Source organism: Dasypus novemcinctus, chromosome X (assembly GCF_030445035.2).
Source record: "Dasypus novemcinctus isolate mDasNov1 chromosome X, mDasNov1.1.hap2, whole genome shotgun sequence".
In the NCBI taxonomy this organism is placed as follows: Eukaryota; Metazoa; Chordata; class Mammalia; order Cingulata; family Dasypodidae; genus Dasypus; species Dasypus novemcinctus.
Window position 1 is genome coordinate 63,370,490 of NC_080704.1, and position 12,958 is coordinate 63,383,447.

The window sequence follows — 12,958 nt, forward strand, 5'->3', positions numbered from 1 at the left end:
GCCAAAAATCTAAGAGTCATTCTTGACTCTTTCTCACAAGCCCTACACCCACTCCACCCCAGTCCTTTCAGTGCTACTTCTAAATATAATATATCCTGTATCTAAGGATTTCTTACTACTTCCACTGTTACTATCCTTGTCCAAGCCAGCTTCCTTCATTCAGATTATTGCAAAAGACTTTCAACTGGTATCTTGGCTCCCTTTCTTGTTCCCCCTACAATCCCAATCAAAACCTTCACATGGTTTCCCACTGTACTCAGAATAAAATCCACCTCTTTATCTTGGCCTTCAAAGTCTTGCTTTCTTCTCCAACCCCACTTCTACCAGAATGTACTCTTTCCCAATAAGCATGTGGCTACCTTCTTCTTGTCATTCAGGTTTGACTCAAATGTCTTCTATTCTGAGATGCCACCCAACCTAAAGTAGCTCCAGTCACTGTCACATCATCCTCTTCTAATTCTCTGAATTACATTTAGCACCTATCTACTATTTTCTTGTGTATTCATTAATTTTGTTTATTGTCTGTCACCCTTCCTAGAATATAAGCTCCCTGAGATCAAGGGCCTTTGTCTGTCTTGTTCCCCTCTGTATTCCCAGTGCCTTCAACAATGTACAGAACATCGAGGTGCTCAGTAAATGATTGTTAGTTAATGGATGAATAAATGGAAATAGTCCAAGGGAGAGAAAGTAGAGGTAGACTCTGGGGAGCTCTACCTGGGGGTATGACCCTTTGAGGGTGGGGCTCATACTGGGGGAATAAGAGTGAAATACTTTTCAATGGTTCAATGTATAAGATCTCAGTCTGTGGGGGAGGGGAGTATCTCAGCCTAGAGATCCAAACACGGGAAATAGAAAATAATGGAGTCCAGTCTAGGATGCTCAGTTCTGGATAGTTGGTTCTGTGAGCTTCTTTTTGGGAGATTCATTCTGGGTAGAGGCTGTAGGACAGAGTAGAGCTCTAAATCTGGAGGACAGAAAATCAGGGGCTTGACTAAATAGGGCTCTTTCTGGGGAACTCAGCCATAGAGATTCAGTAAGGAAGGCTCATTCTGAGGCGGCCAGTCAGGGCTCTCAGCTCAATGGCTCAGTCTATACAGCTCAATCCCTGGGGTTCAGGCTCAGTTTTGAGGTTGGAATAATTTCATTCTGTTATACCAAGTCTGAGTGTCAGCCTTGGGGTCTCGGCTTAGGAAATGGTTTGCTCCCTTTGGGGGGATCATTCTGGACAAGCCCCTCAGACTATGGAATTCCAGGTGGGAAATTCAGACTAGAGGACTCCTTCTGGGCAGTCAGGCAGGGATCTCACCTGGGGTTCATCCTAGGGTCTTTCACTACAGAACCCCAACGTGGGCTTTCAGATTAGAGATCCTATTCTGGGATCTCATCAGGTAGCCAGGGAAGGAATTTCAGTCAGGGGTCTTACCCTGTGAATTAAGTCTTGGGGTCCTGCCTCAGAGGTTCAGCTTAGGGTAATCAGTGTGGGGCTCACAGTGGGGAGTGGGGCAGGGCCTGGGTGTACACACTCACTTTGAGCATCCTTGCTGTCTGGGGAGCCGTGGGGCAGCTTTAACAGATAGTCCTTGAGAAGCAACTCATAGCGAGGGATGCGCTGCACAGGCTCCAGCATGTGGTGCTGCAATGTCAGGTTGCCACAGGCTTCTTCCTTCTGTGTCAGAGAGAAGCAGAGGGGCCTCAGGTCTGGTTGCTGAGCCCCTACTAAGTCCCTACTGACCTCTCCTCCCCACCCCACACACATTGACCACATCCAGCTTCCCCACTTACCTGCACCTCATGGATGATGACTTTAAACTGCGTGGAACGCTCTGTCCAAGTGTTGACCAGCTCCACAGCCCGGTCGAAGTTCTTCACATATTCGCCATACATCTTAAGGAAGGGTGCCAGCTTCTGTAGGATGTCTCCAATGCGTGGGTAGCGGTCCCTGGGGTGGAAACAAGGGCTGACATAGTCCTGTAGATCCTTGGCTCCCAGAACCCTCCCTCACAGACCTACAGTGCCAAGTAGGCCACTCTCATCTCAGTCCTGGAAACCCACTTCTCAGCTAGTCTACCCCTTCAGAAATGCTGCTTACTCTTTATAGGCCATTAGCCCAAAAGGCACAACTTAACCTCATAACACAGCCTGGGGCCCCAGTTGCCTCAATTCTGCCCTGCTTAAGCACCAAAAGACATATCCTGGAATACCTTCCCAGACCTTATGGCAAAAGCCACTTCATTCATACCTTCCTTATGGTGTTCAGATCAGAACAAGGAAAACCCAGAAGAAGGATTCTAACCTGACCTGGAGGTAAGTGCAGACTGAGGTGAAACCTGCAGTAGCCCCTGAAGGATCAATCCAGGCTAATCAGTTAAAAGCACGTGAGAGAGATTTCCAGTCAGAGGGACTCAAATGAGCAAAACCATGGAAGTGACATATAGTAAGGTGTTTGCTGTAAACTAAACATAATTTGGTAGTAGTAGAAGGCAAGTGTAATGCAGGTACTGGCAACTGAACAGCCTGGGAAATGGTGCAGGCTTTATCATGTGGATAGGGAGGAGGCGATATTAAGCATGGGAGGGATACAGTCCAATTGCTTTTTAGAAAGATACTTCTGGCAGATGGTGTTGACTCTAAAGGATGGATTGGAAGATGAGAGCCAGGAGGCCAGGAGACTACCTATAAATCCTACCCTTCTAACTCAAGACTCAGATCAGGCATTACCTCCTCCCTGTAGCTTTTTCCAACCCAAGACTGGGTTAGGTCCGTTTGTCTGGATTTCCACAGTATCCCATTCTCACCTCTACCAATAACAACAGCTCACATTCGTTGAGCACTTATTATATACCAGGTACTGTTCAAAGCTCTCTACAGCTTCAAGTAACTTAATACTCAAAACAACCCTACAAGGTAAGGTATTATTATCCCCATTTTATAGAAGAACAAATAAAAGCACCACAACTTAAGAAACTTGCTCAGTGTCACAAAGCTATTTCATCCAGAGATGGAATTTGAACCCAGCTAATTTAGCTCCTGATCTCATACTCTTCCTGGTCTATGTTCCACATTAGATTAAGAGGGCCTAGAAGGCGAGTTTGGACCTGAGGAGAGGGAAGGCAGGAATGAACTCTGTGCACACATCTAGGCCTGGGCCCAGTGGCCAAGTGGACAGGAGGGCAGGCAGCCTAGGCCTGGGGCCCCTCACCATTCTTCCATGCGCTTCTCTAGTTCTGGAAGAAGGAACTGCTGGTGGAAGCAATAGATGGAGCAGATGTTAGAGAAGATGCCGTGGACAACGTCAGCCGGGAAGGAACTGCGGTTCCGAGCTTCTTCCAGCAACCGGGCACAGAACACCTGAAGGGCAGGGCAAGAGTGCTCAGCCTTGCTGGACCCAGGGTTTTGCTGGGGAAGGGTGGCTTGCAGGTTAAGGCAGCTTTGTAGAGCTTTGGAATCAGCACTGGTCTTGAGATATAGGAGAGAGGGTTATGTATGGGGTTGGATTTCTGGTCATTAAGGTTAAGACCTGGAGTTAGGCATGGGAACAATGAGAAGTCAGGATCAGGGTCAAGGTCAGAATTAGATTCAGGGTCAGAGAGAAGGCTGGAATTAGATCCATTCATTTAAAAAATATTTTTTTTAGTGCCTACTGTGTGCCAGGCATTGTCCTATAGGTTGGGACAGAGCAGTGAATAAAGCAGACAAAAATCTCTGCCCTCAGGGAATTGACATTCTAGTGCATTTGGAGTGAGGAATAGGGTCAGGGTTAGAATGAGATTCAGGGTCTAGTTTATGGGGTAAATTCAGGATCTGGGTAAAAGTCAACATTAGGGCCAGAGTCACAGTCAGAGCTGATATACCAGCCCAGGATAGGAATGAGGGTTGGTATGAGGATCAAGGTTGATATAAGGATCCTCAAGAACAGGATGGGGGCCAAGGTCAGAGAAGGGAGTAACCTCTAGATTCTGATCAGATCTGCATTCTAGATCAGAACCTCTAGATTCTGATCCCAGTGGTGTGGTTGAAACTCAGGCCCTATCATTTCCTCCTGGGAACCCACCTACCCAGTCCTGGGGCCCCAGAGCCCTTGAGAGGCCATTCACCTGATCCAGAAGATGGAGTCTAGAAACGTAAGCCTTCTCAGTTTGCAGGAGCTCATTGGCAATGTGGAACACCTTCTGTTGCACAGTCAACTGGAAAGGAGAAGAGGTGACCCCTGATCCAGCATCCTCCACTCTAATCTTCACTCTGAGCTCCAAGAATTCTCTGAACAGCTGAAATGCTACTCCAAAACTAATACCACCCCAAAATAGCCCTAACCTCTCATCTCTAGACCCATAAACCCCCCAGCCTCATCCCTGACTTCCCAGTGTATCATAAAGGCCACCCTTCAATAATGATGACATGCACTCCCACACTTAGCCACTCATGCACCCACTCACTTGTTCTCTCTATTCACTCAGCACAGTGTAGTGTAGTACTTAAAAGTGTGGGCTGGGAAATTAGTCTTCCTGGATTCAAATCCTAGCTTTGCCATTCACTAGCCCTGTAAAAACTGTTTAACTACTCTGTATTTAAGTTTCCTTATCTGTTTAGGGTAAAAAATAGGACCAAAGTCCATTTTTAGTTGTGACCAATGGTTTAATTCAAATAAAATATAAATTATAGGGAAGGGACAGAGAATTTTAAAAAACATAAACTACAGATTAACACTGTATAAGTGATAGTTATTTATTCACTCACTTGGTTCATTGTCAGCAAGGGCTTGCTGAGTAGCTGGGGTATGAGGAAAACAAAAAAGTATAAAAAAATTTTTAACACTCATTGCCTGTTGGTCTAGTTTCCCATTCATTAGATATATATTTGCTGAGTACCTGCCATCCCAGCAGTACCTGGCCTCAGTCCCTACACTTGAGCTTAGTTCTGGAAAAGCAGATATTCTGGCTGAGACCTAACTCAAGTGCAAGGATGCCTTCTGCAGAAATGATGGCATTTCTTCATCAGTGCAGAGAAAGGGGTCTATACTGTCAAGACCCTTCATTTCCACAGCCTTAGCTGACTCTGTGGGGCACTAATTCTTATGTTCCTCTGCCAACTGTCAGGAAGTCTCTCTGGATATGAAAGTGTATTTTCATTATACCCCATTTTAAAGATAAGGAAACTAAGGTTTTGTGGTCTAGGAGTAGAGAGGGAAGAGACTTGCCCAATGTCACACAGCTACTGGGTCATGGGACTTTCCAGGTAGAACAGGACTTTAGAGATCCCTGATCAGTTTGCCCATCTTAAAGATAGAAAACCTGAGGTCCAGCTAGTGGTTCTATTCTAAGGGTAGGATAATTACTGTAATGGGCATTTGAATTGTGCATTTTAATTTTGGTAGTCAGGGTGATGGGAGGTGGAGAGTAGGGGTTTGCTACTGGTTATTTAATACCAGGATACCAGGGAAGCTAAATGTTCAATATGGAAACAATGCCCAGTTTTGAGAAATACTGAGTTAGGGGAAGAACCAAGCATGAAAGCTAGGCTCCTGATTTCTCTATATGGTCCTGCCTCTCAGTGAACGTGGGTCAGTACCTCCACAGACTCCTGTCTCTCCATGGGGGGCACTGGAATTTCTCTGTCCTTCTCATCCTCCTCTTCCTCATCCTCCTCCTCCAGGTCACTGTCAACCTCCTGGGAGCCAGGCCGGTGGGGATTAGCCAAATCAAGAGGCACACTGGCCACAGCAGGGGGCCCAGGGCAAAGGCTGTGGCTGGTGGGCCCATCATCACTGACAAAGCAGGTCTCTTCACTGTTGGATGGAGAACTGATGCTGTCAATTCCGCTGTCCCGGTTAGGCACCTTCTCGCCATTCCGGGGTCCAGGGGCCAACAGGAACAGGCAGCGGGAGGCCTCACCCTCAGGGAGCTGGGACACTGGTGGCTGCGGGGGTGGCGGTGGCAACATGGCTGGTTCTGTGGGATCTGAGTTGGAGCCAGGGGTTGGTCTATCTGAGGCGACAATCACAGGTTCTCTGAGGAGGGTGGTGGACACATGAGGACAGGGTGTAAGCTTGACTGAGAGGCTTCTTCTGCAGATCCTTTCCCGTCCCAGACCCACCCTCCCCACCACAGGGTCCCCCGGAGACCAGACTCACCTCTCAAACTTCTCAATCAGTGAGGATACTGCTGCAGAACTGGGACTGGCCTCCAATCTGGGCGCTAGGCCCTTGGCCACTCGGGGGTCGGCAGGCAGTGGGCGTGATGGTGGAGGGGGGATGGGTTCAGGTGTGGGGAGCATCCGGGGCATCTGCAGATAACTGGGCTTGGGGGGAACTGGACAGATGGATAGGGAAGAGAGAGAGGGGAGACCTCAATAATTTAGGTTGGGGGTGGCTATCATGGCTAGGCCACAAACCCCTCCACAAATCCCCATTCTGTACTTTGCCTGAGGTGGGAACGGAACAGACCTGAGGTAGATCCCAGTGTGCACCCATTAGCCCCAGGCCACAGCCCTCTGTCTAGCTGGGTAGAACTGCCCCCCAGATTATGGTGCTTCCTAGCTTTCTAACAAGCCCTGTCTTCTGCCACTGGTCAACCTTTTCCCCCTCCTCTGTCCCCTCTGGTGTCTGTACCCTTCCTGGTCCACAATCTGCTCCTCTTTGGAACCACTTACCTTGTGGCTTTGGACCTGCTGCCCGTTTCAGTGGCGAAGGACGCTGGCTGGGAGTTTCGGTCGGGGGGCCTGGGTCTGAGCGAAGCCGTTGGGGGCCTTCTGGATGAGGCTCAAGGCTCTGGCCAGGGTCAAGGGACAAACTTTTAACCAGGATCCGGTTTCCCTGGTGCAGCCCTACAGAAAGGGAGAAAATAGGAATGCAGTGACTGACTTCACCCCAAAGGGGACTGGGGATTTACATGTCTTATCAGGTATCAAGGGTGTTGGGTTTTCCAAAGTCCCCTTCCTGACCACACTGCTTTTCTTCAATGCTCCCTACCCCAGCTCTCAGATGGGGAGCCAGACCCAGGGTTGTGACTGATTTTTTTTTTTTAAAGATTTATTTATTTATTTACTTTCCCCCCCTCCCCTGGTTGTCTGTTCTTGGTGTCTATTTGCTGCGTCTTGTTTCTTTGTCCGCTTCTGTTGTCATCAGCGGCACGGAAGTGTGGGCGGCGCCATTCCTGGGCAGGCTGCACTTCTTTTCACGCTGGGCAGCTTTCCTCAAGGGCGCACTCCTTGCGCGTGGAGCTCCCCCACGCGGGGGACACCCTTGCGTGGCACGGCACTCCTTGCGTGCATCAGCACTGCACATGGCCAGCTCCACACGGGTCAAGGAGGCCTGGGGTTTGAACCGCGGACCTCCCATATGGTAGACGGACGCCCTAACCACTGGGCCAAAGTCCGTTTCCCGTGACTGATTTTGTTCTCATAAATAGATGAGAGTTTTTTGTGATTAGTACATTGATTCCATGTATGTCAACATGGACATACATGGTTAAACCATGCTGGGGATGGGACTGGGCACCCTAAAGTTTGTGTATGTGTTTGCAGTTGTTGTTTATACAGGCACATTGGGTATGCTGAGCATAAACCCCGTTTTAAGGCCCCGAGGATATATGGAATTTCTTGGTTATAATTTTGTACAGCTGAGTATGCTTGAAAATGTATTTCATTAGCAGAAGTTTTGTGTCTTAAAATCCCAGCTTCTCACTAATCTGTACTACCCTCCTGTACTTCCACACCCACCCACACCCCCACACCCACAGCACCCAGAGTTCTGGTGCTGGCATTGACTAGCAGGGTGTCACAGGAACAACTTTAAAATAGAAAAGAAATTGAGAAAAAGGGAGATCTTTTACACTACCTGCCCCTCGTCTTTCTCTACAGGCCCCCTAAACCCACCTCTGTCTTTGGGGGAGATAACAGCCACATTTGGGAGAGAAGACTCAGCCTGGGAGGCAGTGAGGGAGCAAGCTCCTAGGGATGACATGACCTGAGGAAAAGAGCACGGCCACACAGGGTCACTCACAGTTTCATGTAGGACTAGTACTAAATAGATCCACTCAGTCACAAAGACACATGAAGTAATTCATACTGTTTTGCAAAATGGTGGGACCACACAAATTCATATATCCAATCACATGCCGTCACACTCCTGAAAACCTGGTCACACACATCACAAAGATCCATAGCCACAAACTTGTATTATCACACAGCCACTCAGGATCATGCACACCTGAAAACATGGTCATGCACAGGCACAAACACCTATAGTCACACAATGTCCATCACTCCATTTCACATACAGCTTCACACAACTGTCGCCTAACCACATATTATCACATACCCAGTTATACATCCCTCAAACATGGCTCTACCAAGTCACAAAGATATACAGTGTCATTTACACTGTCTTTCAAAATTGCAGGGCCACAGAGTGTCAGACACACCATAATACATCTTCCCACACCTGCAAACATGGTTACACAGTTAGAAATACTAATGGTCTTTCTAATGGTTGTGTATGACATGGTCCAATTATACCATGTCATACACAACCTCACATAATGCCAAAACAGCACAAAGTAGCACACCACCACGTACTCAAAAACAAAGATACTTAATCCTAGACACATGGCATAATTTACTTTGTCACATTCATGAAAAAAACACGTTCATGGTGTCCCTGAGTCTTAGCCAAGGGCGCAGGCATACACATACACACAATAACACTTGCTCTCTCCTGATCTAAATGGTCACAGAGTTACATGTGGCCTCTGTTCCCAAAACATATAGTGTCCACAAACACAGCTATAAAACACACCCTCCCTTATAGGGTCACATAGGTAGAAAGAGTCACAGGGGATTTTAGGTCAGGTCTCCCTGTCCTGGAAGGAAGGAACAGCCCAACTCACATGGTTCCAGCAGCTCCTGAGTCCCTGCCCACACCCAGGCATAATCCAACTAGGCAGGCCCCAGAGGACTCAGGCCATGGTCCCTTCTCAGCCTTGAGGGAACATGGTACCCCAGGTCCCCGGCCGAGCACCCCTCTGCCCACCCTGTACCTTGCTTTTGAGGCAGTTTCCTCACTTCCTTTCCCACCTGAGCAGGCAGGCCCTGGCTAGGAGGGAGGAGGCGCTCCTTTTGGCTCAGCTGGGCTGCTTACCCTGCCCTGCTCAGCACATCCTGGCCTGGTCCTGCCCTGCCCTCCCCCTAGGCGTGAGGTTGAGGAGGATGAATCACCTGGAGGGTGGCACATCGAGAGATATAGTTTGAGAGACATGCAGCAAGAGAAAGTGAGACCCAGAAATCCAGTGAGCCAAAAAAAAAAAAAAGTTTTCTTCAGGGACAGCTTCTCCAACCTAAGAAGCCACCTAACGTTGAGTATTCTCTCCAGCTGCTGGGACCCAAGAGCACGCCTCTCTGCCTTAACTGTTGTCCCTGGCACTAAAAAGAGCTGTCTTTTTAAGCTTGCCAGGGCAAACAAAGCAATCCAAAAGAATTGATGTGTGTTTAAAAGCCCAATGAGGAACAATTGGTGATTTTTATGCAGAAATTTAATAATTGTTAATAAAGAAATAAATCTCTATTTTGGAATCACAAAAAAAAAAAGAAATCCAGTGAGCAAAGCCAGGCACCCCACACTGCAGAGACATCCCCCGCTTGCCTCAGAGATACACACATAGGTGCTGGGGTTCCAGGTGCCTATTATCTGTCTCTTTGGACCTGGCCCTGTTTCCACAACCCAAAGTAGGCTACCTTTTCCAGGCAAGCCTCCCCACCCAATATGTAGCAGGGCAGTAGGGTCCCTAGCTGGGGCTTTGCTACACTGTTTGTCCTAGGGGTGGGGATTACCCTGCCTTGGCCCCCTCTCTGCTCCTTCCTCTTTCACCTCACCTAGGAGCCCACAGATAGGCCTGCTTGTTCTTGCTCTCTGCTTTCTCAAAGGCAGCCCCTGAAAATGAAACTCAAATATTCTGGGACTAACTGGACAGGTAAGCAGAGCTGGGATTGTCAGTTCAGTTTCTAATGAGGACATGAAGGCAGAGAGAGGGGCAGCAACTTGCTCAAGGTCACACAGAAAGTCAATGGTAGACTTTCAGACACTAACTGGTCCTAGACTAGACTCCTTTCTTAACCGTGCTCTTCAAGGGGGTGCTAGAAGAGGGGTATCAGGAGGAGCAGGAGTGCACCCCAGTGTTTCAGAAATTCATGAACTGCAGTGTAGCTAGTGAAGGAAAGACTCCCATGCCCCATCTAGAGGGAGATGAACAACAGAGTTCTAGTTCAGAAGCCTAGGCCTGGCCAAGAACCAGGCTAGGTTCCATGGAGGGGAAGAAGGTTCAAGAATCCTCCCTCTGCTTCTTCAGAACTCCTCTTCCCTTGTCTCTTTGCCTACATTTTCCTGTTTCTACCTATTTCTTCCCTCAGTGGCCCCTTAGTCCCAGATACCACTCCCTCCAGATGGCTAGATGAACCTTCTTACAGTCCAGCTCAGTTCATGTCATTTAACTGCATAGGAACTTTCGATGACTCCCCATTGCCCCTGGGAAATTTTGGGAACTTCTTAGCCAGGCATCTGCAACCCCTCACCACCTCACCCCTGCCGAACTCTTTGGCTTCCCTTGATTTAGGTTGGTCCCCCTCACCCAATATTTCTAAGCCTGCTCTGATCTTTGTAGGCTCTGTGCTGGGAGATGCTGAAAACCCCATACGTGCTTTCAGGATTAGGCTTTCCCCACCTCCTGGATACCATAGACCTTCCCACTGCCCCATCCCATCTCCACTGAGTCAGGTCCTGCATTAGTTTTTCTCCCAGCCTATTTATCCTGACTGATAGTCCACAGCATTCTCTTTCTCACATATATTCACACATCCACCCATACCTGACAAGATCCTCCACCAGCACTGCTCCATCCACCCCTGAGCTTACCAGGGTCCCCAAAACCCATTAGAGGGAAGCGGATTTGGCTCAACGGATAGAGTGTCCACCTACCACATGGGAGGTCCAGGGTTCAAACCCAGGGCCTCCTGACCTGTGTGATGAGCTGGCCCAAATGCAGTGCTGATGCGCGCAAGGAGTACCATGCCATACAGGGGTGTCCCCTGCATAGGGGAGCCCCCCACACAAGGACTGTGCCCTGTAAGGAGAGCCACCCAGCATGAAAAAAAAGTGCAGCCTGCCCAGGAGTGGCACCACACACACGGAGAGCTGATGCAGCAAGATGATGCAACAAAGAGACACAGATTCCCGGTGCTGCCGACAAGAATATAAGCAGACACAGAAGAACACACAGTGAATGGACACAGAGAGCAGACAACTGGGTGAGGGGGGGGATAAATAAGTTAATTAATTAATTAATTATTTAAAAACCCATTAGAGCACAGACCAAAAAGCACCCCAATCCCAGCAAATTAAGTCATACCACCAAACCAGACAACACTTTGTGAAAATGTACCCAGCCCCATATCAACTATGCACAGACCTCAAAGACCAAGAGAGAATCACAAAGCTGTTTGTACATCCAGGTGCAATACTCACAGCACAATGTACACACATACACACACCAGATACTCAGACACCTCGCATCACTAATGGGAAGCAAATCCTGGGCACTGTGTGTGCCTAGGTGCTGCCTCAGCTTTGCTGTGTGGTTGTGTGAACCTCTGCCCCCACCCTTCACCTCCTTCATGCCCTCAGCAGGTCAGAAGGGCAATCATGACCATTACCCTCAGGGAGTTCCCAATCTCAAAGACAAGAGACATTCATTCAGGAAAAGCTAAGTGGTAGCTTAGGAAGTGCAAAGGGGTCAGCTTGTCAGGACAGGGATGCTCAGGAGACGGAGAGGTCAGGGATAGGGTTGCCAGATAAAATACAGGATGTCCAGTTCAATTTGAATTTCAGATATACAACAAATACTTTTTTTAGTATAAGTATAATAAGTTTTTAGTATAAGTATGCATGAGACATACTTATATTTTTAAAAGTATTCATTGTTTATTTGAAATTCAAATTGAACTGGGCATCCTGTGTTCTCTTTTGCTAAATCTGACAACCTTACTTAGGGAAGGCTTTCAAAGAGAAGGGGGGCAGGGCCAGGCCTCCAAGGTAGCATCTAGCAGATATTTTTCCCCTTAAGCCTTAGGCAGGTTGTGAGTTTTACCCAATTTTTCCAGCAATGGTCATCTGAATGCTTGTGACAGTGATATTATTTCAGGGATAACCTTGATGCTGGTCTTATTTATTACAAACAAATCAAGGGAAGCAGATTTGGCTCAACTGACAGAGTGTCCGCCTACCATATAGGAGGTCCAGGGTTCAAACCCAGGGCCTCCTGACCCATGCAGTGAGCTGGCCCATGCATAGTGCTGATGCACGCAAGGAGTGCTGTGCTATACAGGGGTGTTCCCTGCATAAGGGAGCCCCTCGTGCAAGGAGTGCACCCTGTAAGGAGAGCCGCCCAGCGCAAAAAAAGCACAGCCTGCCCAGGAGAGGCGCTGCACACACGGAGAGCTGATGCAGCAAGATGATGTAACAAAAAGACACACAGATTCTCCGTGCTGCTGACAGGAATCCAAGCAGACACAGAAGAACACACAGCGAATGGACACAGAGAGCAGACAATTGGGGAGGATAGACATAAATAAATCTTTAGAAAATTTTAAAAATTAAAAAAAAATTTTTTAATCCTAATTTTAAAACTACAAGGGTGTTGTGACCATGATCACTGACAGGACTTCATAGATTAAAATGTTGCAGCACCTTCATTAGGAACAGCTGGTTTCAAAGTCACACAGACCTTGATTTAAATCCCAACACCATTTACTAGCTGTGAGGCCTTGGGCAAACCTCTCCATATATCTTAGCCTCAGTTTCTTTGTCTGGAAAATAGGATAATAATAGCAGGTCTCTGGTTTGAGGGCATCTAGGAGACATTGCAGGTAAAGAGCTTAGCATAGTGCCCCCCACCCAAAGTGATAAGGATTAAAC

General features: G+C 48.0%; 1 protein-coding gene across 1 annotated transcript in view; it reads right to left on the reverse strand.

Annotated features, from left to right (window-relative positions):
• The window catches only part of FGD1 (FYVE, RhoGEF and PH domain containing 1), a 42,420-nt gene that overhangs the window by 15,172 nt on the left and 14,290 nt on the right, over positions 1-12,958 (reverse strand). The window contains exons 2-8 of the mRNA XM_004461939.5: positions 6,646-6,819; positions 6,128-6,305; positions 5,566-6,004; positions 4,095-4,184; positions 3,200-3,348; positions 1,783-1,939; positions 1,528-1,666 (exon numbers count right to left, since the gene is read on the reverse strand). Coding sequence (XP_004461996.1) covers positions 1,528-1,666; positions 1,783-1,939; positions 3,200-3,348; positions 4,095-4,184; positions 5,566-6,004; positions 6,128-6,305; positions 6,646-6,819 — 1,326 coding nt within the window. The remainder of the gene's footprint in view (positions 1-1,527; positions 1,667-1,782; positions 1,940-3,199; positions 3,349-4,094; positions 4,185-5,565; positions 6,005-6,127; positions 6,306-6,645; positions 6,820-12,958) is intronic.